We start from the raw sequence: 26,311 nt of genomic DNA on the forward strand, positions 1-26,311 counted from the left end.
CACTCACACACACACACAGACTCACACAGACTCACTCACACACACACACACACACACACACACACAGACTCACACACACACAGACTCACACAGACTCACTCACACACACACACACACACACACAGACTCACACACACACACACACAGACTCACACACACAGACTCACACACACACAGACTCACACAGACTCACTCACACACACACACACACACACAGACTCACATCACCCCTCCTGCCTGCGCCATGTCTCTCACACACTCTTCTGTGGCTCTGCACACACGCGGACCTCCTGCACACGCGGACCTCCTGCACGCGCTGTCACACCGGAAACAACGCCATCAAATCCAACATGGCGGCGCGTTTTAAAATAAAAGTCTTCGGGTGAGTTAAAAGTCTCCATAACATAACACCAAACATTCAGACTTTTATTACTAAATATTTATCACGCTGGTTTAAAAGAACCTGATGTGAAGAAATGACACAGTAATAATATAAATAATAATAAAGACTGAGTTATAATATAAAGACTGAGTTATAGTGTAAAGACTGAGTTATAATGTAAAGACTGAGTTATAGTGTAAAGACTGAGTTATAATGTAAAGACTGAGTTATAGTGTAAAGACTGAGTTATAATATAAAGACTGAGTTATAGTGTAAAGACTGAGTTATAATATAAAGACTGAGTTATAGTGTAAAGACTGAGTTATAATATAAAGACTGAGTTATAGTGTAAAGACTGAGTTATAATGTAAAGACTGAGTTATAATGTAAAGACTGAGTTATAATATAAAGACTGAGTTATAATGTAAAGACTGAGTTATAATATAAAGACTGAGTTATAGTGTAAAGACTGAGTTATAATATAAAGACTGAGTTATAGTGTAAAGACTGAGTTATAATATAAAGACTGAGTTATAGTGTAAAGACTGAGTTATAATATAAAGACTGAGTTATAGTGTAAAGACTGAGTTATAATATAAAGACTGAGTTATAGTGTAAAGACTGAGTTATAATATAAAGACTGAGTTATAATATAAAGACTGAGTTACGATGTAAAGACTGAGTTACGATGTAAAGACTGAGTTATAATATAAAGACTGAGTTATAATATAAAGACTAAGTTACGATTTAAAGACCGAGTTATAATGTAAAGACCGAGTTATAATATAAAGACTGAGTTATAGTGTAAAGATCGAGTTATAATGTAAAGACCGAGTTATAATGTAAAGACCGAGTTATAGTGTAAAGACTGAGTTATGATGTAAAGATTGAGTTATAATATAAAGACCGAGTTATAATGTAAAGACCGAGTTATAATGTAAAGACTGAGTTATGATGTAAAGATTGAGTTATAATATAAAGACTGAGTTACGATGTAAAGACTGAGTTATAATATAAAGACTGAGTTACGATGTAAAGACTGAGTTACGATGTAAAGACTGAGTTATAATATAAAGACTGAGTTACGATGTAAAGACTGAGTTATAGTGTAAAGACTGAGTTATGATATAAAGACTGAGTTACGATATAAAGACTGAGTTATAATATAAAGACTGAGTTATGATGTAAAGACTGAGTTATAATATAAAGACTGAGTTACGATGTAAAGACTGAGTTATAGTGTAAAGACTGAGTTATGATATAAAGACTGAGTTACGATATAAAGACTGAGTTATAATATAAAGACTGAGTTATGATGTAAAGACTGAGTTATAATATAAAGACTGAGTTACGATGTAAAGACTGAGTTATAGTGTAAAGACTGAGTTATGATATAAAGACTGAGTTACGATATAAAGACTGAGTTATAATATAAAGACTGAGTTATGATGTAAAGACTGAGTTATAATATAAAGACTGAGTTATAATATAAAGACTGAGTTACCATGTAAAGACTGAGTTACGATGTAAAGACTGAGTTATAGTGTAAAGACTGAGTTATGATATAAAGACTGAGTTACGATATAAAGACTGAGTTATAATATAAAGACTGAGTTATGATGTAAAGACTGAGTTATAATATAAAGACTGAGTTATAATATAAAGACCGAGTTATAGTGTAAAGACTGAGTTATAGTGTAAAGACTGAGTTACGATATAAAGAATGAGTTATAATATAAAGACTGAGTTATGATGTAAAGACTGAGTTACGATGTAAAGACTGAGTTATAGTGTAAAGACTGAGTTATAATATAAAGACTGAGTTAAAATGTAAAGACCGAGTTATAATATAAAGACTGAGTTATAATATAAAGACTGAGTTATGATATAAAGACTGAAATACGATATAAAGAATGAGTTATAATATAAAGACTGAGTTATGATGTAAAGACTGAGTTATAATATAAAGACTGAGTTACGATGTAAAGACTGAGTTACGATGTAAAGACTGAGTTATAATATAAAGACTGAGTTATAATATAAAGACTGAGTTATAATGTAAAGACCGAGTTATAATATAAAGACTGAGTTATAATATAAAGACTGAGTTACGATGTAAAGACTGAGTTACGATGTAAAGACTGAGTTATAATATAAAGACTGAGTTATAATATAAAGACTAAGTTACGATTTAAAGACCGAGTTATAATGTAAAGACCGAGTTATAATATAAAGACTGAGTTATAGTGTAAAGATCGAGTTATAATGTAAAGACCGAGTTATAATGTAAAGACCGAGTTATAGTGTAAAGACTGAGTTACGATGTAAAGACTGAGTTATAACGTAAAGACCGAGTTATAACATAAAGACTGAGTTATGATGTAAAGATTGAGTTATAATATAAAGACTGAGTTACGATGTAAAGACTGAGTTATAATATAAAGACTGAGTTACGATGTAAAGACTGAGTTATAATATAAAGACTGAGTTACGATGTAAAGACTGAGTTATAGTGTAAAGACTGAGTTATGATATAAAGACTGAGTTACGATATAAAGACTGAGTTATAATATAAAGACTGAGTTATGATGTAAAGACTGAGTTATAATATAAAGACTGAGTTACGATGTAAAGACTGAGTTATAGTGTAAAGACTGAGTTATGATATAAAGACTGAGTTACGATATAAAGACTGAGTTATAATATAAAGACTGAGTTATGATGTAAAGACTGAGTTATAATATAAAGACTGAGTTACGATGTAAAGACTGAGTTATAGTGTAAAGACTGAGTTATGATATAAAGACTGAGTTACGATATAAAGACTGAGTTATAATATAAAGACTGAGTTATGATGTAAAGACTGAGTTATAATATAAAGACTGAGTTATAATATAAAGACTGAGTTACCATGTAAAGACTGAGTTACGATGTAAAGACTGAGTTATAGTGTAAAGACTGAGTTATGATATAAAGACTGAGTTACGATATAAAGACTGAGTTATAATATAAAGACTGAGTTATGATGTAAAGACTGAGTTATAATATAAAGACTGAGTTATAATATAAAGACCGAGTTATAGTGTAAAGACTGAGTTATAGTGTAAAGACTGAGTTACGATATAAAGAATGAGTTATAATATAAAGACTGAGTTATGATGTAAAGACTGAGTTACGATGTAAAGACTGAGTTATAGTGTAAAGACTGAGTTATAATATAAAGACTGAGTTAAAATGTAAAGACCGAGTTATAATATAAAGACTGAGTTATAATATAAAGACTGAGTTATGATATAAAGACTGAAATACGATATAAAGAATGAGTTATAATATAAAGACTGAGTTATGATGTAAAGACTGAGTTATAATATAAAGACTGAGTTACGATGTAAAGACTGAGTTACGATGTAAAGACTGAGTTATAATATAAAGACTGAGTTATAATATAAAGACTGAGTTATAATGTAAAGACCGAGTTATAATATAAAGACTGAGTTATAATATAAAGACTGAGTTACGATGTAAAGACTGAGTTACGATGTAAAGACTGAGTTATAATATAAAGACTGAGTTATAATATAAAGACTAAGTTACGATTTAAAGACCGAGTTATAATGTAAAGACCGAGTTATAATATAAAGACTGAGTTATAGTGTAAAGATCGAGTTATAATGTAAAGACCGAGTTATAATGTAAAGACCGAGTTATAGTGTAAAGACTGAGTTACGATGTAAAGACTGAGTTATAACGTAAAGACCGAGTTATAACATAAAGACTGAGTTATGATGTAAAGATTGAGTTATAATATAAAGACTGAGTTACGATGTAAAGACTGAGTTATAATATAAAGACTGAGTTACGATGTAAAGACTGAGTTATAATATAAAGACTGAGTTACGATGTAAAGACTGAGTTATAGTGTAAAGACTGAGTTATGATATAAAGACTGAGTTACGATATAAAGACTGAGTTATAATATAAAGACTGAGTTATGATGTAAAGACTGAGTTATAATATAAAGACTGAGTTACGATGTAAAGACTGAGTTATAGTGTAAAGACTGAGTTATGATATAAAGACTGAGTTACGATATAAAGACTGAGTTATAATATAAAGACTGAGTTATGATGTAAAGACTGAGTTATAATATAAAGACTGAGTTACGATGTAAAGACTGAGTTATAGTGTAAAGACTGAGTTATGATATAAAGACTGAGTTACGATATAAAGACTGAGTTATAATATAAAGACTGAGTTATGATGTAAAGACTGAGTTATAATATAAAGACTGAGTTATAATATAAAGACTGAGTTACCATGTAAAGACTGAGTTACGATGTAAAGACTGAGTTATAGTGTAAAGACTGAGTTATGATATAAAGACTGAGTTACGATATAAAGACTGAGTTATAATATAAAGACTGAGTTATGATGTAAAGACTGAGTTATAATATAAAGACTGAGTTATAGTGTAAAGACTGAGTTATAGTGTAAAGACTGAGTTACGATATAAAGAATGAGTTATAATATAAAGACTGAGTTATGATGTAAAGACTGAGTTACGATGTAAAGACTGAGTTATAGTGTAAAGACTGAGTTATGATATAAAGACTGAGTTATAATGTAAAGACCGAGTTATAATATAAAGACTGAGTTATAATATAAAGACTGAGTTATGATATAAAGACTGAGTTACGATATAAAGAATGAGTTATAATATAAAGACTGAGTTATGATGTAAAGACTGAGTTATAATATAAAGACTGAGTTACGATGTAAAGACTGAGTTACGATGTAAAGACTGAGTTATAATATAAAGACTGAGTTATAATATAAAGACTGAGTTATAATGTAAAGACCGAGTTATAATATAAAGACTGAGTTATAATATAAAGACTGAGTTATAATATAAAGACTGAGTTATAGTGTAAAGACTGAGTTATGATGTAAAGACTGAGTTATAATATAAAGACTGAGTTATAATATAAAGACTGAGTTACGATGTAAAGACTGAGTTACGATGTAAAGACTGAGTTATAATATAAAGACTGAGTTATAATATAAAGACTGAGTTATAGTGTAAAGACTGAGTTATGATGTAAAGACTGAGTTATAATATAAAGACTGAGTTATAGTGTAAAGACTGAGTTACGATGTAAAGACTGAGTTATAATATAAAGACTGAGTTATAATATAAAGACTGAGTTATAATGTAAAGACCGAGTTATAATATAAAGACCGAGTTATAATATAAAGACTGAGTTATAATATAAAGACTGAGTTATAGTGTAAAGACTGAGTTATGATGTAAAGACTGAGTTATAATATAAAGACTGAGTTATAATATAAAGACTGAGTTACGATGTAAAGACTGAGTTACGATGTAAAGACTGAGTTATAATATAAAGACTGAGTTATAATATAAAGACCGAGTTATAATGTAAAGACCGAGTTATAATATAAAGACCGAGTTATAATATAAAGACCGAGTTATGATGTAAAGACTGAGTTATAATATAAAGACTGAGTTACGATGTAAAGACTGAGTTATAATGTAAAGACCGAGTTATAATATAAAGACCGAGTTACGATGTAAAGACTGAGTTATAATATAAAGGCCGAGTTATAATATAAAGACCGAGTTATGATGTAAAGACTGAGTTATAATATAAAGGCCGAGTTATAATATAAAGGCCGAGTTATAATATAAAGGCCGAGTTATGATATAAAGACCGAGTTATGATATAAAGACCGAGTTATGATATAAAGACCGAGTTACGATGTAAAGACCGAGTTACGATGTAAAGACTGAGTTACGATGTAAAGACTGAGTTATAATGTAAAGACTGAGTTACGATGTAAACACTGAGTTACGATGTAAAGACTGGGCTTTATCGCTCTTCAGTATAAAGTCTCCTCACTAGTTACATATACACACATCCTGATAATAAAGCACAAACCCAAATCCTCATCCTGTCAGAATATTGCGAGTTATAGGTTTATTTTCCCCAAACAACAGAAATTCTACAGAGATTTTATGTTTGTTTACTAACAGCTTTTCTACATGTTTCTGGAATGAATGTGTATTTTAAGAAGCTGCTGTGCTCCTGTTGTCCACCAGAGGGAGCCACAAACACCCAGATGTTCCAGTTCATTCCAAATGTTGGCTTTTAACTGGTCTATTTCAACAGCTCATAAATAAATAAAAGAATAAATAAATAACCTGTATATTCCAGTTGAATTCTCTTTGTGTTGGTGGATGAGGTCATGTCCCAGGTCTACCTTGGGGTGGGAGATCTTCCCGGTTCAGACTGGGGGTTGACACACCACGCCTTGCTCTGAGCTCTCCTATCGCTCTCACTCATGTCTCCTACTCTTGTCCTTTTTCAGTAGGACATCATATAGATACCTCCAACACTAAGTGCATGGTCTGCTCTCTTCTGTACAGTATTTACTTTTCACCTGCACTACATTTGAACAACAGTATAAATAACAAAAGATCAAACGTGAATGTTTTCCTTCTTCTATGATCCATGAATAGATCTGTTATAAGGCTCCTTTATACAGGGACGACATCGCCACTGGTGTTCCTTCTCTAACACCCATGACTGTATTACCAAGGACAATGTAGAGAAAAATCATATAATATATAAAACGTGTAAGCCCACATGGTTATCTCAAAATCAATTGATTATTAGATGTCATCAGCTTTTATCTCCAATTTTTGTCTATGAGTGACACCAATTACAGCCTTAAAAGATTCACATGAAATTGTAACATAAATGAGGACATTTCTAATCAAATAAAGAGACATCTGACATGGCTTTTGTATTTGTCCAGTGATTATCCACTGACCTCTGACCCAGGGACAAATTCAAATGTTCAACTGTATTTCCAAGTTAAACTATTTTAGTAAGAGCAATGGTCCGTTTAAACTGATATTTATTTTATATTATTATAAATCAGTTATTGATTCATAATTTTAGTGTTAATTATTTTATAAAATCCTGATGTTAGTGTGAATCAGATTTATTTCACTGAAAAATAAAAACTCTTAAAATGAAAAGTATTCACTCCCACGTTTAATCAAAGAGACCAGACATTACCCTAAACTAGACCTTTAAAAAAAAGATACAATTTAAATACTGTACATTCAATTACAAAACAAGTTCTCTTACCGTAAAGTACATACTATATATTTATTTATCAGGACATTTAATCCAGAAAAGGTGTGTAATGAAATACATGATTTACACACGTGTGTCAGGAACGTGTACGCTAACACCAGCTAGCATTAACTGGACTCCTGAATGGTCCGTTAATACACCGAGGATTAGATCAGCATCATCACACAGGTGTACAACAAGTGTAAAGTGTACGCAAGATAATAAATCAAACATGTTTAGGATTAAAATATTTATTATTAAAAATAAAACAGGTCACGTCTCAGATATATAAAACACACAGCGGTGCGAGATTAGAGTTTAGGACAAAACATGTTCTGGAGATAAAGATGATTTAAAACCCTTTGACCTCTGACCTTTGTCCTCTGGTTACTGCGATATTTACATTAATGAAGGACATTACACTTCAATCCCGGTGAATATTTACACACAGCATGGAGAAAACACACACACACACACACACACACACGTGAAGAGATCTCAGTAAACCAGAGGAGTCTAGATCAGGACTGCAGGGATGTGTGAGGATGAGGACGATGAAGACCAAAAGGTCTTTACTGGTGGACATGGCATTCAGACGGCTAAGTCATGCTAGCTAAACCGCTAGTCAGAGTAAACAGTCCACAGAAATGAATATATAAAGTGATCACGACATGCCGAGCATCATGTGACCAAACAGCTTCATCGATTAATTAATACAAAAAAATTCCAGTGTGTTTATCTGTACAGCAAACAAATTAGATACATGTAGATAAAAGCACACACACACACACACACACACACACACACACAATAAATGAAGTGTTTAAAGTGACGCGGACGCGTGTTTCACGATATTCAAGTTAAAAAATAATAATAATAATAATAATAATAAAAGTCCACCAGTCGCTGATCATCATCATCATCATCATCATCTCTACACACTCATGACTCCTCGTCCTCATGTAAAGCACCACAACATGGAAACACTGACAAATTAAGATTCACATAAATACACTTCATCCTTCAGCGAGCCGATTTCATTATTATAAAAATATATATTTAAGCAATTTGTGGGTGTGTAATTAAAATACACAAAAAAATAATAATAAAATATGTTATTTGATTTAGGCTCATCACTGAACACAGACATAGAAAACACTCTTAAAAATATATAGATACGTCACTTCAGGAATTAATCCCCGCCCCCCCAGATCCTGATTTGCACAGAAATGTCGCACTTCAGTCAGAACCTCCGACCTGCTCGACCCGTCTCACCAGGAAGTCTTCATTTTATTTTAAAGGAGGCTCGAGTCCCTGAAGGTGATCACGGGTATGAACACTTCCTGACCGTGCATGTGAAGTTCTTGTCCAAACCTTGTACACCTGGTGCACACTTCTAACTCCTCCCATCGAGGAGGAGAACCCTCGTGCAGTCCTGAACTCTCCCGAAAGCTTCAAAAACACTTCCTGAAGACGATCTGAGGTCCGAACTCGTCGTACTCGTCCTGGCTGATCCAGGCGGAGGAGAACGAGGGCATGCTGGCGAGCACGGCTCCTCCTCTCCACACGGAGAAATCTCGATCTCTAGGACCCGTGACCTTTACTTTCTCGCTCAAACCTGCAGGAGCCAGACGACGGATCTCGCTCCGCAGACGCTCGGGAAGTCCGGGCAGCAGCGTGTTCCCACCTGCAGACAGACGGAGACAGACCACACCGTTAGACTGATCCGAGTAAGACCACACCAGGTCAGGAGGATCGGATCTCAACCCAGACCTCACCCGAGAGCACGATGTTCCCCACCAGGTCCCGGCGCAGGTCCATGTCCGACTGAAGAACGGATCTGAAAATGCTCTCGTGCATCCCATAATAATCCTGACCGACCAGTTCGGGCCTGAACAAGATCTCTGGAGCTCTGAGGATTTCACACACACACACACACACACACACACCTCTCACCTGCATGCACGCTGTGACCGCTTCAAATTTCTCCCTCCTTCACACAAAAGAGCAGTTACCTGAACCTCTCCGTCGTCAAGGAGACTACATGTCCGTCAGGCAGACTGTATTGTGTCTGTGCACTGGCCACGCCTCCTCCTCCAAGCTCCGCCTCATAGTTCAGAGCAACACAGCAGCACCTTTCCTTGATCTCGCGCACAATCTCCATCTCTGCTGACGTCCGCATACACACACCCTGCTCCGTCAACAGCTACACACACACACACGTTAACAAGGTGGGCTCATCAGGCGAGTCATCTGAAAGGATCAGGAGCTTCTAAATGAGACGCGCGTGTGTGGAAGGGGTGTGTGTGTGTGTGTGTGTGTGTGCACACACCTGTTTGAGGTGCAGTGTGACATCGGCTCCTGCCAGATTAAAGCGCTGAACAGCGTGAGGTAGACAGTAACCATCAAACACAGGGACGCTGTGACTCATACTGTCTCCAGAGTCAAAGACCACACCTACACACACACACGTTAGTGCACAAGTTTATAAACACCCTTTTTTTGGTGTATACATACTCTGTGTGGGTGTGCGCGTGTGTGTGTGTACCAGTGGTCCGTCCCGTAGCGTACAGTGCCAGGACAGGCTGCATGGCCGTGTACGCCAGCGGAACATTAAAGCACTCGAACATCAGCTGGATGGAACGCTGGCGGTTCTCGTGTGCGCTCATCGCCCCCTCCGTCAGCATCACGGGGTGATCCTCACTACACACTCGCAACTGCTCAAAGGCATGGCTCCAGATCTAAACACAAAAATTCAATCTGAGGCCATTTGTGTCTAGAACAGACATCGCCAAATCTACTAGGGTTTTGTGGTTTGTCTTATTTTAAAAAAAGCTATTTAGCACTTTTCCCCCCTCTAGGTAGATGTCACTCATCACAGCGCCACCGAAATAGATAGAATAAATTAATTAAAAAATTTTTTTTTTTTTAAACGCATAGACATTAGCAAGAAGAAAACTTTATTGACCGGACACTGTTAAACTCAGGACCCCAGGTGTGGGCTGCAGGTGGGCCCCAAGAGCAAGTTAAGCAAAAGAAAGTCTCATTAGAGAGGTTAAAGATCCATTTTCTCTCTCCATCAGCTGCTCTGTGTGTGTGCGCGCACGCGTGTTCTTTTCAAAAGGTAAAGTGCAGGTTACTTTGTTTTATTTTTACTTTACAGCAGTGTGTCGTTAGAGAGATTTCTTGTTTATTTTTTCAGATAAAAGTGTTTCCGTTGTGTGCTGCACGTGTGTGTGAAAAGAGTGCGGGAAGGGTAACTAAGACAAGAAGGGGGAGGGGCTCCTTACTTTAGCTTCACACACCAGAAACGCTCATCTGTCGGGGTTTTTTTTTACCTTATTTTTAAAAGTTTGAAACACTTTACATGTTCAGTCTTTATTTTTTAACACAAAACGGAAGTCCTATAGTCCAGATTAAACGGATGGGTTTAGTCTGCTAAAACCTTACCATCTCCATGTAATCCCAGTTGGACACCACACCGCTTCTCATGGGGTAATGAAGAGTTAACACACCCCTCATGTGCTGGGCGTTGTGTCCTACATACACACCGCGCTCCACACTGCCACTCATCACCTCCTGCAGGCACACACTTAAACTTAACATTTTACATTTAGTGTGTTTATAATACAAAGGAGAACCTGGCTTCTAAATAACGAATGTTTACATCGTCCAAACTACACCCGAAAATAAAAAACAGTACTACCTGTTCCAGCCAAGCAAACCCAGCAGCTTAGAAATATTACCTCATACTTGGGCAGTCCCACCGCCGTGGGGAAGATGGTGGTGGGCAGGTCCTGATCTGCAAAGCCAGCTTTCACCAGACTGGAACCAGTGTCCAACACCACTGGGGTCTGAAAATCACTCATCTGGAGCGACACACAAACAGAAACACACAACCCTTTCACAAAGCATGTACACATCACCAAATCTGGTCACCACAACCAACAACCTGTGTGGAGATCTCCAAACTAGGACTTGCAGTACAATTAGTTTATTTTTAAATAATGTTCTTCAAAGTTCAGGAGGGTTACACCAAACAAACCAAGGGGTCCAAACACTTTAGTTAGCATAAGATAAGATCGTTTTAGGGAAATTGAGTGATCATGGAAATCCAGTTGTAAGGATTTTCTCATACTGCTTTATCCTGTATTCAGGGTCGTGGGGACCTGGAGCCTATCCTAGGAGACTTGAGGCAGGGTACTCCCTGGATAGGGTGCCAATCCATCGCAGGACACATATACACACACACACACACTAGGGGGAATTTGGGAACACCAATTAGCCTAACCTGCATATCATTGGACTGTAGGAGGAAACCGGAGTACCCGGAGGATTTCTATGACGTTCCTGCAAACATTCAGAAATTGCAACATGCTCAAACATGCCCTGGTGCTCACCCTCCAGAACTGACAATAATAAGATCAGATAACTGAATTCAAACCTCTCTAGTGTTGATCTGAAGCTGTTGCTGAACTGATGATCTGCAGAAACGTCTCGTTAAGGAACTTTCAGCATCGCAAACTTCTAGCTCATGGTTCTCCACTGGCCCACAGGGATCAGATGTTTCAAGTAGAGGTGACTGAGGTCTGGAGATCTTACTGTCACACGATGCAGCTGGATTTTCAAATCTTGTAGGTTCTTCGGGTACATTCTCAGAACCAACACTGTGAAGATCCACAGTGTGAAGGTTGTTATTGTTGGTATTATGGTGGCGCAGGTCTATTGCTGACTCTTTACATGGAGGATCTTTTGGTTTCAGACCAACAAATGACGCCAAATATGTGGAAGCGTCAGTCTGGTTCACAGCACTGAATGCATTTTCTTCTGAATCCGCACTTATCCGTTTACTTGGTCTAGAATTTCGAGGAAGAGGCATTGGACCACCAGGATCAAAAGCAGGAGTCGATACTTCGTCTGATGCTAAAGATTTCACCCTGGGATCTTCATTACAAGGTTCAGTTGTATTCACGTGTTCTGAAGGATTCAAGTGCAAACACTTTTCTTCTCTCGTATAAAGAGGATCTGACAGATTCCTTGGTTCTCCAACAGCAGGAACATGAACGTCAATAAGATCTGAGACAGACGACACCAAGACTGGCATCTTGTTTGTCTCAATATCACCATCTACCATGACAGAAGGCGCACATGTGGATATGGATGATGCAGTAGTGTCAATGTTCTGCTGATCATTGGTCAAAGAACGTTTAGAATTAACGGATTCTCCTGGAACAGAACATTTACAGTCAACATGATTATCTGCAGACATGTCTGTAGTTTGTGGATAAGTGGGTTGTTCTAAAGATATCTGCTCATAACTGAGAATGTGCACATCTCGTCCTGATCTTCTGCAGTTCATCAGGAGAGCTTCATCACCCTTCCTTAACGCTGAAGATTTTCCCAAAATGGAACACGTCACAATTTTATGACTCCTACCCGGTCGCTTTAGCTTGCTTTTCATCTCCATGCTTAGGTTTTTCTGCATCTCCTCCACCCCCTTCTCTTGCTCCAGTTTCCCAAGGAACGTCTTCCGGTCCTCACCGAGGATCCGAGGGGACATTCTTTCTTCAGAACCACAGAAGCGCAACTCATTGATTTTCAGGTTCTCCTCAACAATCTTCTCCTCCAAGACCTTCAAATTTTTCATTTCTTTCAAAAGCAGGGATCTATCAGGACAACTGTATCCAAGCTCAAGACAAAGGAGCGGATCAGAACTTGGTTCAGATGGACTATCGCTACCACACTGGATAACTCTCCGACTTTCCTGACACAAAGCGGCCTCAGGTCCAAAATCAAGCGAGGCAAAGTCATCCTCTAATCCGATCACACCTGCTTCAGCCAAATCACTGGACGTCATCGGAGTAAATTTGCAATCTTTGCTCCATGAGGACCACAATCTGTTTGGATCATCCGCTTCCAGCAAGACATCCAAGATCTCCTCCTGAGCAAGAACGTTCTCTTCTTCTCGCAGTATTCCAGCTGCTCGGCTCAATGTTTCCTCCACGGCTCTGAGCTCTTCCTGTTCCTTCATTATCCATCCGGATTCCGGCTCACCAAGTGACGTGGTGTCCGAGTCGTCCATGACTTCATGGAGGTCATACGAGTCCCAGAGGAGAGTGGGCATGGTCTCTGAGGTTTCAGCTCCGTGCCCTTTGTCTGTAAGGGTGCTGGAAAGAACATTGCGGATGGGGCTCCACTCTGTACTCTGATCCTGAACATCACACACGCTTGTATCGACGGTCTGCGTTAGCTGATCGCAGCTCTTAGTCACCTTTTGGTTGGAGGGAGAGATGATGACCGTGTAGCAGTTCTCCAGATCATCTACAGGAAGACTCAGCCAAGGGTTTTTAGGAAGCGTGGCCGAGCGTTTTACTGTGATCTCAAAGTTTAAAGAGTCTCCGTTTGCACTTGGGATGATGTGGATACTCGGTGCTCTAATAGACTTTTCCTCAGCTAGACCCTCAGATACGCTGGAAGCATTCTCCTCAACGACACGAAGATGACTAGATTTTGGACGTCTGGACGCCTCACCTTGACATGTCCTCCCGGCTCCTGTTTCAAGATGACTACTTCCTGCTCCATCAAACCCAGAGTCAAAGGAGCTAAGCGAGGGTGGCTTTGCTCCAGACTGAAGTAGCGGAGGATAACCTGCACCATCAGGTCTTGTCAAACCGTTGCAGTTTACAGAGAGTGGCAAGAAGTCTGAATCTCCAAGGACGCTCCGAGAAGACATGTTTCTCAGAGTACGGACATCGGGGGTTGGATCCACCGACTCATTTCCGCCCTTAAGATACTCGTACTGCCACTGGAGAGCAGGCTGGAGGTCACGAAATGTGGCGGAACCAGGAGATACCAATAGCTTGCGTAAACTTGTACACCTGCAAACGAGAACATGGAAATTGGCTTTAAAAAAAAAAGTAATAGTAAAAAAAAAATAATAATAATAAATAATATAATGCTGTTCTATTTCCTCCTTGCTCAAAACAGTCACCTCTGTACAAGCTGCTTTCCTGCATTCTGTAGGTCAGAATGAGCTACAATATTAGCCAGGTGCACCAACTGCATTAGCTCATCCACTTCAGGAGGAGGATGCATCCTGAGAAACTCCTCAATCTCAGATAAGACGTCATCCTGCTCAAGTGAGAGAACGGTATCTCGATTGTCATGCTTTATTGAGCACGTTCTCCACAGGAGGTCCTGAAGAAAGCTCTCACGCACTGCCACATGGTACCACCTTTGGATCTGTGCGAGCACACACAAAACACAAAACCTGAGGGAGTGCACCTGAGAAAGTACTCCAAGCTGTTTTTAGCTCTATCCAACCCTCTATTACCATCAATCCTCCTCTCCCATGTCATTTCATTTGCCCTTTACACTTGTACGTCCTGACACTTACAGACACTTCTATATACACCGTCTCCACTCATAGCTTCAATTAACCAACCCTCACCATCACTATAACTACACTCACTCCAAACACTGCAACTCATGTCCACGTCCCACCTCACAGTTCCCATTGCCTGTAGGAACGGAAATCAACAGGGATCACCTGACGCATTCCGATACCAACCTGCCGATTCCATTTGTATTGCAATTCTGTTTTTATAAACCGCCAGATTCATATTTCTTTTACAATTTTAAACCAACTCCTACCACATGGGGTGCTGTGCTGACAACGTGGGAACAGTTTAGAGCACCATCTGCAGGATTACAGAGGTGCGTGCGTGCTCTGCCCATGCCTGGGGAGCTTCTTCAGGGTACTTCTCCCACACTGCAAGGACATGCAGATTAGTCAGATGGGCGTTTCCGAATTGCCCTTAGCGTGTGACCGATTGGCCCCCTGTCCAGGGTGTACCCTGCCTCAAGCTCGAGTTTTCCTGGGATAGGCTCCAGGTCCCACGTGACACTGTATAGTGGTATAGACCATGAGAGTAATGATGCAAACGTATATAAATTGAAATACATTTTTCAAAATATATATATATATATATATATTTTGGTGCCAGAGAGACGTTTAATGAATTTCCACACAGAGGAATCACAATACTCCAATGAATCAATCCCCGTCCACCTCCATATCTCCAGTTCTGAACCCACTATTCTCTGATGTCCACCCCATGCACCCACAAGCTCCCTACCCCCGGCTTTAACACCCAGCTCCCGTCCTTCCATCTCCACCAACCCCTCACCCCTGCCTCTCAAAACCCACATCCTCTGGAATTCCCCTCCACCCGTCCCCTCCTCCAATCCCTGACCACCCCTGTCCTACTTTCTCTGTCCCCTTTTAAACAGGAGAATAAGCTTCAACTTTAACCTAAGAAACTAAAAACCCTAACTTTCGGACATATTATATTGAACACGAGCTGCAGTAGCTTTACTTTATGGTAGCGGTGATGGAAGGTGCAGACGGTGTTCAGGTTCTGGTTCTGGAGCTCCATGGCCGCTCTGAGCTGGTCCGTCTGTCTCTCCAGCTCGGCTATCCACCCGTTTGTTTCCCGACTCTTTGTGGAAACCACAGTCTCTGACTTCAGCAGATCCTCAGCACGCTGCACCAGAGCCTAACACACACACACACACACACACACACACACACACACACACACACACACACACACACACACACCACAAACTTTAACCCAGATGATATTCTTCCACTCATTTTTTGGCCTTTTTCTCCCCTCCCTCATGCTTTGAGTTTTGATCAACCCTTCTCCCTCACACACACACAGTAAACCTACAGCACATACAAGCCCAGCTCATGTACCGTAGCACGTGTGTGAACAGACGTGTTGAACTCCAGACGCGCGGTTTCAGCACTGTCGGGGTCTCGAAGTGTCTCGGGTGTGTACGACTGCATTTTCTGTACAACACACTCCATCTCACACACAACCTGGGACAGAGACAAACCACAAATGTCCAATTACTGTAATGTCACTCACGCTTTTAGAGTCTCCACACACACACACACACACAACATTCCATCCGTCTCATGGACACAAAGGGCTCTTTCAGAAGTAATACGTTTATTTTTTTCTACTGGAGCCGACATGCGTGTCTCTAACAGAACTGAGCTGCGTTTAAATCTGCAGGACCTGCTGTGTGTCTCTCTGAAGCTGGAGGACGTGCAGTCTCTGATGAGCGCTGGAGAAGACGCGTGTCCACAGCAACTCCACTTTGTCCACCGCCGTCCGGATTCTACACACACAGGGATGAGGTTGAAGGGTTCACAAAGTTAAACTCTTATTCAACAAATGAGACGCTCCACTGACACTCACACACACACACACACACACACACACACCCTCTATCTGGCTGATTCATCTGTGAATATTGCAGAGCTTTCACTAGTCTCATTAACACATCAATACACTGTGTGTGGGCAGGAAATGAGCTCTGACACACACACACACACACACACACACACACACACACACACACACACACACACACACACACACACACACACACACACACACACACACCGTTATTAAACAATAGCCTCTACAAAGAACCTTCAGATGTGATCCAGGCACTACACACTCAGACTGACGGAAAAAAATAAAATAAAGCAGAAATAAAATAATGAAAAGAAAGTTCTGATGAAAACGTGAACATTAGAGTAAACAGGAATTTACAAAAAAGACGTGATGTAACCAAAAATGTTTGTTTTATCCAAAATTATACCTGGGCCTCAAGTATTACGCTGAACGTCAACAGATTTATTTATTAAAAATAATAAATGTTTTAAACATATTAAAAGTAAATACACGACACTGCAGTGGTAAAGGTTAAAACACGCCACAGTCTGGTCCTCGACAACAAATTTTACACTTGCTCAGTCCAGAAATATCTGGACTGAGCAACACATTTCGTCCCTGGACACAACTACAAAGGATTTAAACTGACATTCAGCTTTAACTGGCTTTTGTCTGATCACCTTCCAGACATGAAGTAAATAAACCATCACTGGTCCTCCGTCCTACGTTTAAGTCTCATCACAGGAGACTAGCGCAAGTTAACCTTTGTCTTCCTGTTGGCTGACATACAGGTGTGTGTGTGTGTGTGTGTGTGTACACCTCTCGTAGTTCTGCAGCATCTCCAGCGCAGTGTGTGTGAAGAGGGTAGTTCCCACCATGGCCTGATAACACGGATCTTTCTCAGGGAAACGAAACTTCTCCAGCACACACTCACAGCTCCTCAACAAGGCGTCCAGACCCAGGTCCCTACACACACACACACACACAGTAACTGTAGTGTTTTTGTAACATTCTCCTTCACACAGGTCATGTTTTTTTATGACAGCAGTATGATCACGTGACCCCTCACCCCCTGACGTGACCCCGCCCCTCTCTGTTCCAGTCCATCAGGTTTTGTTTTTTTTGTTGGTAAATAAACCAGTTCTCCAGAATCACAGTCCTTATCTTTCACACTCATCTTAACATTTCTGCTGAAACATTTACGAGCGTCTGGATGAAACTAAACACGTGAACTTAAACGGGTGTAGGGCGGGGCTACCTGCGAAGACGCTCGAGTCTCGCCTGATTAGTGGAGCAGAAAACGGACAGAGGTTCGTACTCCTGAGGGACGGGGAGGTTAGAGACGTCCTGCAGCGCACCGATACACACCGGCAGCTTCCTCACCACGGCCACGAACTCCTGCACGAAGCCGTCCATCTCCTACACACACACACACACACACAGGATTTACAAACAAAGAGAACAGTAGATATACATGTGTGTGTGTGTGTGTGTGTGTGTGTGTGTGTGTGTGTGTGTGTGTGTGTGTGCACACGAGAGCGTCTTTCATTTGCTAATGAGCATGAGTTGGGGTGCATCGGTGCGTGTGCATGGTTGTGTGTGTGTGTGTGTGTGTGTGTGTGTGTGTGTGTGTGTGTGTGTGTGTGTGTGTGTGTGTGCTTCTCCACAGTAACACACAAGGCAGTGCTAATCAATTCATCAGACTGCAGGAGAAGAGAGACGAGGATGACGCCGGGAACATCGCCAGCATCATTGTTTTAGTGCACACACACACACACACACACACACACACACACACACACAGCTCATGGACCAACAAGACCAAAAAAAAAAAAAAAATATAAATAAAAGGACAGATCTTGTGTTTCCTTTCATGTTAAAATAAACCCCAGTGTGTCGTGATGAAGCGGCGTTACTGATGACATCACCACCATGGTCACTTTAACCCCGCCCATCACCAGTCAGCTGTTACTGCAGCAACAGTAACACATCAGGGCAAGAGCGTCATTATAAACCTGTATGAGCGACAGTGTGGCCGCGCTACTTTACAGAAAGCTAATCCCCGACCCGACCCGAGCCGAGCCAAGCCGAGCCTGAACACGCGCGGCGTACGTGTGTCACGGCGCCGCTCACCTTGACGAAGGAGACCCAGCTTTCATGGCTGTAGATGGAATATCCCCCGAGGTCAGAGGTCAGCTGACTGCGATCCACGTAGTTACTCAGCTCGAACACTTCCCTAAGGAACACGCACTGGAAGAGAGGAGACACGAGACATGCAGAGAAATGTACAGATACTGACTGAACACAGAACACTGGGGCAGCCGCTAGATCTGTGAAGCTAACGCTAGCTAGGACACGCTAAAGTCATTAATCTACATTATACTAATATTCTCTAGACGTGGGGGGAGGGGGGGTGATTCACCAGATCATTATCATACGAGCGAATTATCCCCCCCCCCCGATCACCTGGCCTGGGTATCGACCCTGGACGCACCTTGATCTGCGGCGTCGAGCGCTTGGACGGCGTCAGGAGTTTCTGCAGCAGCTTCTGGACGTCCCGCTTTTTGGGCTGAACGGCGTAGAAGGAGTGCACGGTGCGCCTGTGGAGCTGAGGGAGGGGCAGAGGGGTCAGGGTTCAAGCCCCTCATACACAGGGAGGACGTCTCTACAGCGGGTGTGTGGGGCGGCGCTTTTACCTGCAGCAGGAGCAGGATCTCCGCGAGGCGTCTCGTCACGGCCAGTGAAGCGTCTCTCAGATCAGCGAGCACCGACACCAAACACTCCGACCTGCCCTTACTGCCCAAAGGGGGGAGGGGGGGGTAGGGGTTTAGGGATAGAGGTCACAGAACACATGATGTAGTGGCGCTCTCAGGTCGATTCTATACACTCACATGAATAAACAATCAGTAAACAGTCCATTCATAATGTACAGAATAAACAAGACATAACACAAGAAATGAGAAAGAACACAGAGTGTGTGCGCACATGTGTGTGTGTCTGTGTGCGTGTGTGTATACTTGTGCAGGCGCAGGCAGTAAAACACAAACTCGGCCACTTCCTCTTTAGTGACATCACACAGGAGTTTATGTTGAGATTCAGCCGGGAAGATGAGCAGTGCAGAGCCGAGCTGATCAAACACACCTGAGAGGGAGAGACACGAACCCATCAGTGAGGAGCTCGAGACAGAACGCTTCAGAGACAAACGTAAAGTGTGTGTGTGTGTGTGGGGGGGGGTTACCAGGGAATGTGACAGCACCAGAGCGGAGCACACGCTCAGAGGGCAGAGACGGACACGCCTTCACCTCTGTAATCACACACAGTTATTTACAGGTGTGTGTGTGTGTGTGTGTGTGTGTGTGAGACACTTCAGTATTTCATAGACAGGTGAGGTCATCTCTCTCACGTCACATGTGTTTGTTGTTGTTCTACAGTGACTGTATTAAAGTCAATCAATACCAATAAAGACGGGGTTTAATCATCCCATTAGCTGATTCTCTCAATAACCCTGAAACAGTACTACAGACGGACCCAGAGGGACCCAGAGGGACCCAGAGGGACGTGCGTCTGTGGTGAAACATGAGGTCACTCATTTTAGCGTGTAGACGCTTCACTGTAGTCTGTGACCGTTTTCTGTTTAAATAGAACGCTCATCATGAAGAGGATGTGAATAGAGGAAAACATCAGGAGTCCAAAGATCAAAAACACCTGGTGAGACATGGGACATGAGGACCGTCCCCGCGTACCCCGACCGGGCTCTGTACCGCCTCAGGGAAGTTTGGAGCCAGGGGACCAGGTAATGTGAACCAGTTTAAAACCAGAACACATCAGATTAAATACTGACAGAAGTCTGAACCTGGGTCCAGTTTAGATCAGGGAAGACCAGAACCGGAACCACACGCCAAAACTGGTCCTGGTCCTGGTCCTGGTCGCGTGCACCAGGCCCTAATGAAGTGTGTTTAACTGAAGAGAGCAGCTGATGAGATGATCTACATGATCTTATTCTGTGATGGAGTTAGAGAGGAGTTAGTCTGTAGAAGATCAAAGAGATCACTGGAACTTACACACATTTAACCACAAACTCTTCATTCTGTAAAACTGTGTTACAACAGTACATCTATATTATTATTATTATTATTATTATAAACTGAGAACCTTTTAATTTCACAATAACACAGAAAATAGAATAAAACAACAAACAAACAAACAAACAAACAAACAAACAAACAAACAGAAGCTCCTAATGACTTTAAACCCCAAACATCACTCAGTGTGTGTGTGTGTGTGTGTGTGTGTAAATGAGTCTCAGGTGCACTGTGTGTGTGTGTGTGTGTGTGTGTGTGTGTGTGTGTGTGTAAATGAGTCTCAGGTGCACTGTGTGTGTGTGTGTGTGTTTACAAACTAACCAACTAAGAAAACTTTAAATAATAAACAGAATTGTAGAGAGTGTGTGTGTGTGTGTGTGTGTGTGGATGAGCCTCAGGTGCACTGTGTGTGTGTGTGTGTGTGTGTGTGTATGAGCCTCAGGTGCACTGTGTGTGTGTGTGTGTGTGTGGATGAGCCTCAGGTGCACTGTGTGTGTGTGTGTGTGTGTGTGTGTTACCTGTAGTAGAGTCGCTCATGGTGCGCAAGCCTCCCGGTGTGTGTGTGTGTGTGTGTGTGTGTGTGTTAGTCCCGACAGAACGCCGCGGTTCCTCGTGTTACACTCGGTGTAGAGGGGGTGATGCGCGCGCTCGCCGCCATGTTGCCCCGGTGCCTCAGCGCGAGCTCAGAGAGTCCGCGAGCACCGGCGCGAACAAGCGCGTTTATACCCTCCTCCACCTCATCCATCAGGTGGGCGGAGCCTCATGGAGGGGGCGTGGCAGCACGAGACAGTGTGTGTGCTTACCGGGGGCGGGTGGGGTAGTTTTGAGAATGACACACGTTAATTTTGATTTAAAGTCTGCTGCTTCAGTGTGTTTCCACAGTTAGGAGAGACACAGTGAGGAGAGACAGTGAGGAGGAGACACAGTGAGGAGAGGACACAGTTAGGAGGAGAGACACAGTGAGGAGAGACAGTGAGGAGAGGACACAGTTAGGAGGAGAGACACAGTGAGGAGGAGAGACACAGTGAGGAGGAAAGACACAGTTAGGAGAGACACAGTGAGGAGGAGACACAGTGAGGAGGAGAGACACAGTGAGGAGAGACAGTGAGGAGAGGACACAGTTAGGAGGAGAGACACAGTGAGGAGGAGAGACACAGTGAGGAGGAAAGACACAGTTAGGAGAGACACAGTGAGGAGGAGACACAGTGAGGAGGAGAGACACAGTGAGGAGAGACAGTGAGGAGAGGACACAGTTAGGAGGAGAGACACAGTGAGGAGGAGAGACACAGTGAGGAGGAAAGACACAGTTAGGAGAGACACAGTGAGGAGGAGACACAGTGAGGAGGAGAGACACAGTGAGGAGAGACAGTGAGGAGAGGACACAGTTAGGAGGAGAGACACAGTGAGGAGGAAAGACAGAGTTAGGAGAGACACAGTGAGGAGGAGACACAGTGAGGAGAGACAGTGAGGAGAGACACAGTTAGGAGGAGAGACACAATGAGGAGGAGAGACACAGTTAGGAGAGACACAGTGAGAAGAGACAGTGAGGAGGAGACACAGTTAGGAGAGACACAGTGAGAAGAGACAGTGAGGAGGAGACACGGTTAGGAGAGACACAGTGAGGAGGAGACACGGTTAGGAGAGACACAGTGAGGAGGAGACACAGTTAGGAGAGACACAGTGAGGAGAGACAGTGAGGAGGAGACACAGTGAGGAGGAGACAGTGAGGAGAGACAGTGAGGAGAGACACAGTTAGGAGGAGAGACACAATGAGGAGGAGAGACACAGTTAGGAGAGACACAGTGAGAAGAGACAGTGAGGAGGAGACACAGTTAGGAGAGACACAGTGAGAAGAGACAGTGAGGAGGAGACACGGTTAGGAGAGACACAGTGAGGAGGAGACACGGTTAGGAGAGACACAGTGAGGAGGAGACACAGTTAGGAGAGACACAGTGAGGAGAGACAGTGAGGAGGAGACACAGTTAGGAGAGACAGTGAGGAGAGACAGTGAGGAGGAGAGACACAGTAAGGAGGAGACACGATTTAATTAAATTTTATTTGTATAGCATTTTTAACAGTTGTCATAGTCAGAAAGCAGATTTAAACAATTAAAAGAATTACATAAGTGTGTGTGTGAAATGTAAATGTGTGTGAATCAGAATGATCAGATCGTCCCTGATGAACGAGCCGAGGGTGACGGTGCTGAGGGAAAAACTCCCTGAGATGGTAATAGGAAGAAACCTTGAGAAAAACCAGACTCAACAGGGAACCCATCCTCATCTGGGTGATAACGGATAGCAGGGATTGATCTGCACTCATACTGTGTGTTAGGAGGCTGGAAGTTCAGCTATAACAGTTGATGTTAATATGGAGTCCAGGTAGTTATTGGAGGCTCAGGTAGACTTACGGATTATGTTGCCCAAAGGAAGCCTGTAAAGGGAGAAAAGCAGTGGGCCTAAAACTGAACCCTGTGGAACACCAAACTCCACTAGAGAACATGCAGAATAATCACCATTTAAGTCTACATACTGATAACGATGGGTCAGATAGGATCTGAGCCAGGAGAGGGCTGTACCCTTAATTCCTACTACATTTTCTAATCTGTGAAGAAGAATAGCGTGATCAATGGTGTCAAAAGCTGCACTGAGGTCGAGTAATACAAGCATAGTTACACAACCCTGATCAGAGGCCAATAGGATGTCATTTACTTTAACGAGTGCTGTCTCTGTACTGTGATGAGGTCTAAATCCTGACTGATACAGTTCATGTATGCCATTTCTATGTAGATATGAGCATAGCTGCTCCGCTACTATCTTTTCCAGAATCTTAGAGATAAAGGGAAGTTTCTTATCTCTAATAATTTTTCTTTTAACTGGAGCTACGAAATGTTTAACGAAATGTCGACTCTAAATATTCAGTCACCTGATCGAGTTCTGTGGGGTCAGACGGTGATCTAATCGAAGTTGGGAACTCTGGAAGATTACTGATAAAACTCTGTTTGGTAGTTGATGTGAATGTACGTTTCATACGGTAGCGCAGCGCTGTGTGTACTTTATTACTATGACACACATGAATTGAGACAAGATAGTGATCTGAGATAACTTCAGAATTGTGAATAAATTTCTTATACTTAATCCGAATAATATTATTAAATCTAAAGGGTGACCTGCTTTATGAGTGGGTCCTACTACACACTGATTTACTCCTACCAAGTCCAGTATGGACATAAATGCTCTACACAGAGGGTCTTCTGGATTCTCAAAATGAATATTAAAATCTAAAGCAATTAACACTTTGTCTACAGAAACGACTAGGTTTGAGAGGAAATCTGCAAATTCACTAAGAAATTCAGAGTACGGCCCTGGAGGTCTGTAAATGATGATTAGCGGGATCGACTGAGCTGACTTAATATTTGTAGCTACACTTGTTATGTTACTATATAGAACTTTAAATGAGTTTAATTTGTGTACGTGTTTTTGTATAATAGGCAGATTATCGTTGTAAATAACTGCGACGCCTCCTCCTCTACCAGTTAACCGAGGCTGGTGTATGTAGCTGTATCCAGGAGGACGAGCTTCATTTAGAGCTACATACTCGTCCTGTTTAATCCAGGTTTCAGTTAAACATAATATATCAAACTCCTGGTCTGTGATAGTTTCGTTAATAATAACTGCTTTAGATGCGAGAGATCTAATATTTAACAGTCCTAGCTTCAGATCAGAGGTGCCGGCTGCGCATTCAGTGTGATCTGAGTTTGTGGTCTTTAGGTTAATTAAATTACTAAAACAGACTTTCTGAGTCTTTCTAAATTTGTTTGTTTAGCTCGGGGAACAGACACAGTCTCAATATGATGAACCCTGAGTGACGACTCTATGCAGCTAGCAGACGGTTGGTTTAGCCTGTCTGTCTGCTCCCTGGCCTGGGCTCTGGATTGTCACCGATAAACTAGGCCTCTTCTGAGACTATGAGCTATACTGCAAGAAATGAGAGCAGCACCTTCCCGAGTGGGATGGAAACCGTCCCGCCCTAACAGGCCAGCTTTGCCCTCAAAGGTCTTCCGATTATTTATAAAGCCCACGTTGTTTTCGGGGCACCACCTGGACATCCAGCGGTTCAGCGACCATAACCTGCTGTAAGCTATGTCACCACGTCTCATTGGGATGGGACCAGAGCATATTACTTTATCAGACATCGCCTTCGCTAGTTTAAACACCTCTGTGAAGTTATTCTTGCTAACCTCCAGCAAAAATAGCTCCAGCATGTACCACTATCTTTGAGAACCTGTGCTGTCCTAGAGCCCTAAGATTACCTGCTATGTCCGGTGCTCTGGCTCCCGGGATACACCTAACCACTGCTGCTGGCGCCCCTAAAGGCCTGGCTAATTTTACATGTCTCAGTATAGAGTCTCCTATAACCAGAGCTCTTTCAGGTTTCTCAGTGGATGCATCACTGAGGAGAGCAAACCTGTTGGACACGTGAAGCGCAGAAGAGGTGTGCTCTGGTGGGCTAACATTAGCATTAGCTTTGGTTAAACAAGTATGCTGCCGAGTCGTCACCCACTTGCCCCGCTGTGAGGGCTCTAATGCTGGAGTCAGGGGCTAGTTATCTCCAGCTATCTATCACTAACGACAGAGTTTAGTTGTTCAGAGCTGAGTTCCGTTGGTTGTTCACCAAAAAGCACAAAAAAATGGGTAAAAAAAGGGAGAACAGGCCTTGTGTGGTGATGAACAATGTCCTTTCCAGCATGATGGAGCTCCTCACCTTACTAAGTGCCTCGGGGAACCAAACATGGAGATTTCGTGTCCATGTCCAGGAAACTTTACAGACCTTAAGCCCACTGAGAACTTGGTGGTCGACCCTCAAGAGGTGGGAGGAGTACACAAACTCCAAACACTGATGATGTAGGAATGGGCGGCGCCATCAGTCAGGGTGTGGACCAGAAGATGATTGACAGCATGTCAGGGTGAAGTGTAATGGTCCTGAAGATCAACAGTGTAAATCCTGAGTGTTTACTTTAACTTAATGTCATCGCCAATAGACGTCTGGAACTCGTGTAAAATGTGTGTAATTATACTTCAGTGGACCAGAGGAACATCTGACACAAACATCTACACACACACTGAAGCAGCAGAACTCTGGGAAATTAACACTTCTGTCAACCTCAAAAGTTTTGGCCCCCACTGTACTGTAATCTAATGCTTTCTGCAGGTTGGAGCTTTAAGATACAATGGCTTTTAGTAAAAGAAGACAGTGTAGAGTATCTACACACACACACACACACCTGTAAATGTATACTGATTGATTTATATTGAATCAGGACAATCAAAGAGGAGACAAGACATTGGAAGATTTTTGCAAACTACAATTGCCGTTTAAATCAAACTGGGACTTGTGATGACATTTCTGGTGAATGAGAGTGTAAAA

General features: G+C 41.8%; 2 protein-coding genes across 2 annotated transcripts in view; both read right to left on the bottom strand.

Annotated features, from left to right (window-relative positions):
• Positions 1–324, bottom strand: part of rpf2 (ribosome production factor 2 homolog) — a 9,043-nt gene extending 8,719 nt beyond the window's left edge. Inside the window, exon 1 of the mRNA XM_053514290.1 lies at positions 224–324. Coding sequence (XP_053370265.1) covers positions 224–246 — 23 coding nt within the window. The 5' untranslated portion in view covers positions 247–324. The remainder of the gene's footprint in view (positions 1–223) is intronic.
• An 8,122-nt stretch (positions 325–8,446) lies between these two features.
• Positions 8,447–21,489, bottom strand: LOC128509961 (uncharacterized). Its single transcript, XM_053481869.1, has 20 exons — positions 21,406–21,489; positions 20,044–20,109; positions 19,823–19,946; positions 19,502–19,601; positions 19,300–19,413; positions 18,939–19,055; positions 18,064–18,224; positions 17,625–17,771; positions 16,641–16,743; positions 16,313–16,438; positions 15,927–16,106; positions 14,540–14,790; positions 11,993–14,426; positions 11,295–11,417; positions 10,999–11,127; positions 10,097–10,289; positions 9,881–10,005; positions 9,564–9,754; positions 9,327–9,460; positions 8,447–9,235 (listed from the first exon to the last, which is right to left on the bottom strand). Exons 1-20 carry the CDS (start codon positions 21,422–21,424, stop codon positions 9,003–9,005), a joined length of 5,070 nt encoding a protein of 1,689 aa, XP_053337844.1. The 5' UTR covers positions 21,425–21,489; the 3' UTR covers positions 8,447–9,002.
• Between the last annotated feature and the right edge of the window lie 4,822 nt (positions 21,490–26,311).

Source organism: Clarias gariepinus, chromosome 2, assembly GCF_024256425.1.
Source record: "Clarias gariepinus isolate MV-2021 ecotype Netherlands chromosome 2, CGAR_prim_01v2, whole genome shotgun sequence".
Lineage (NCBI taxonomy): Eukaryota > Metazoa > Chordata > Actinopteri > Siluriformes > Clariidae > Clarias > Clarias gariepinus.

Coding starts and splice junctions, on each gene's coding strand:
- LOC128509961 (XM_053481869.1), bottom strand. Junction 18,225..18,938: donor GCTGGGTCTCCTTCGTCAAG/GTGAGCGGCGCC, acceptor GTGTGTGTGTAG/GAGATGGACGGCTTCGTGCA. Junction 9,755..9,880: donor TCACACTGCACCTCAAACAG/GTGTGTGCACAC, acceptor GTGTGTGTGTAG/CTGTTGACGGAGCAGGGTGT.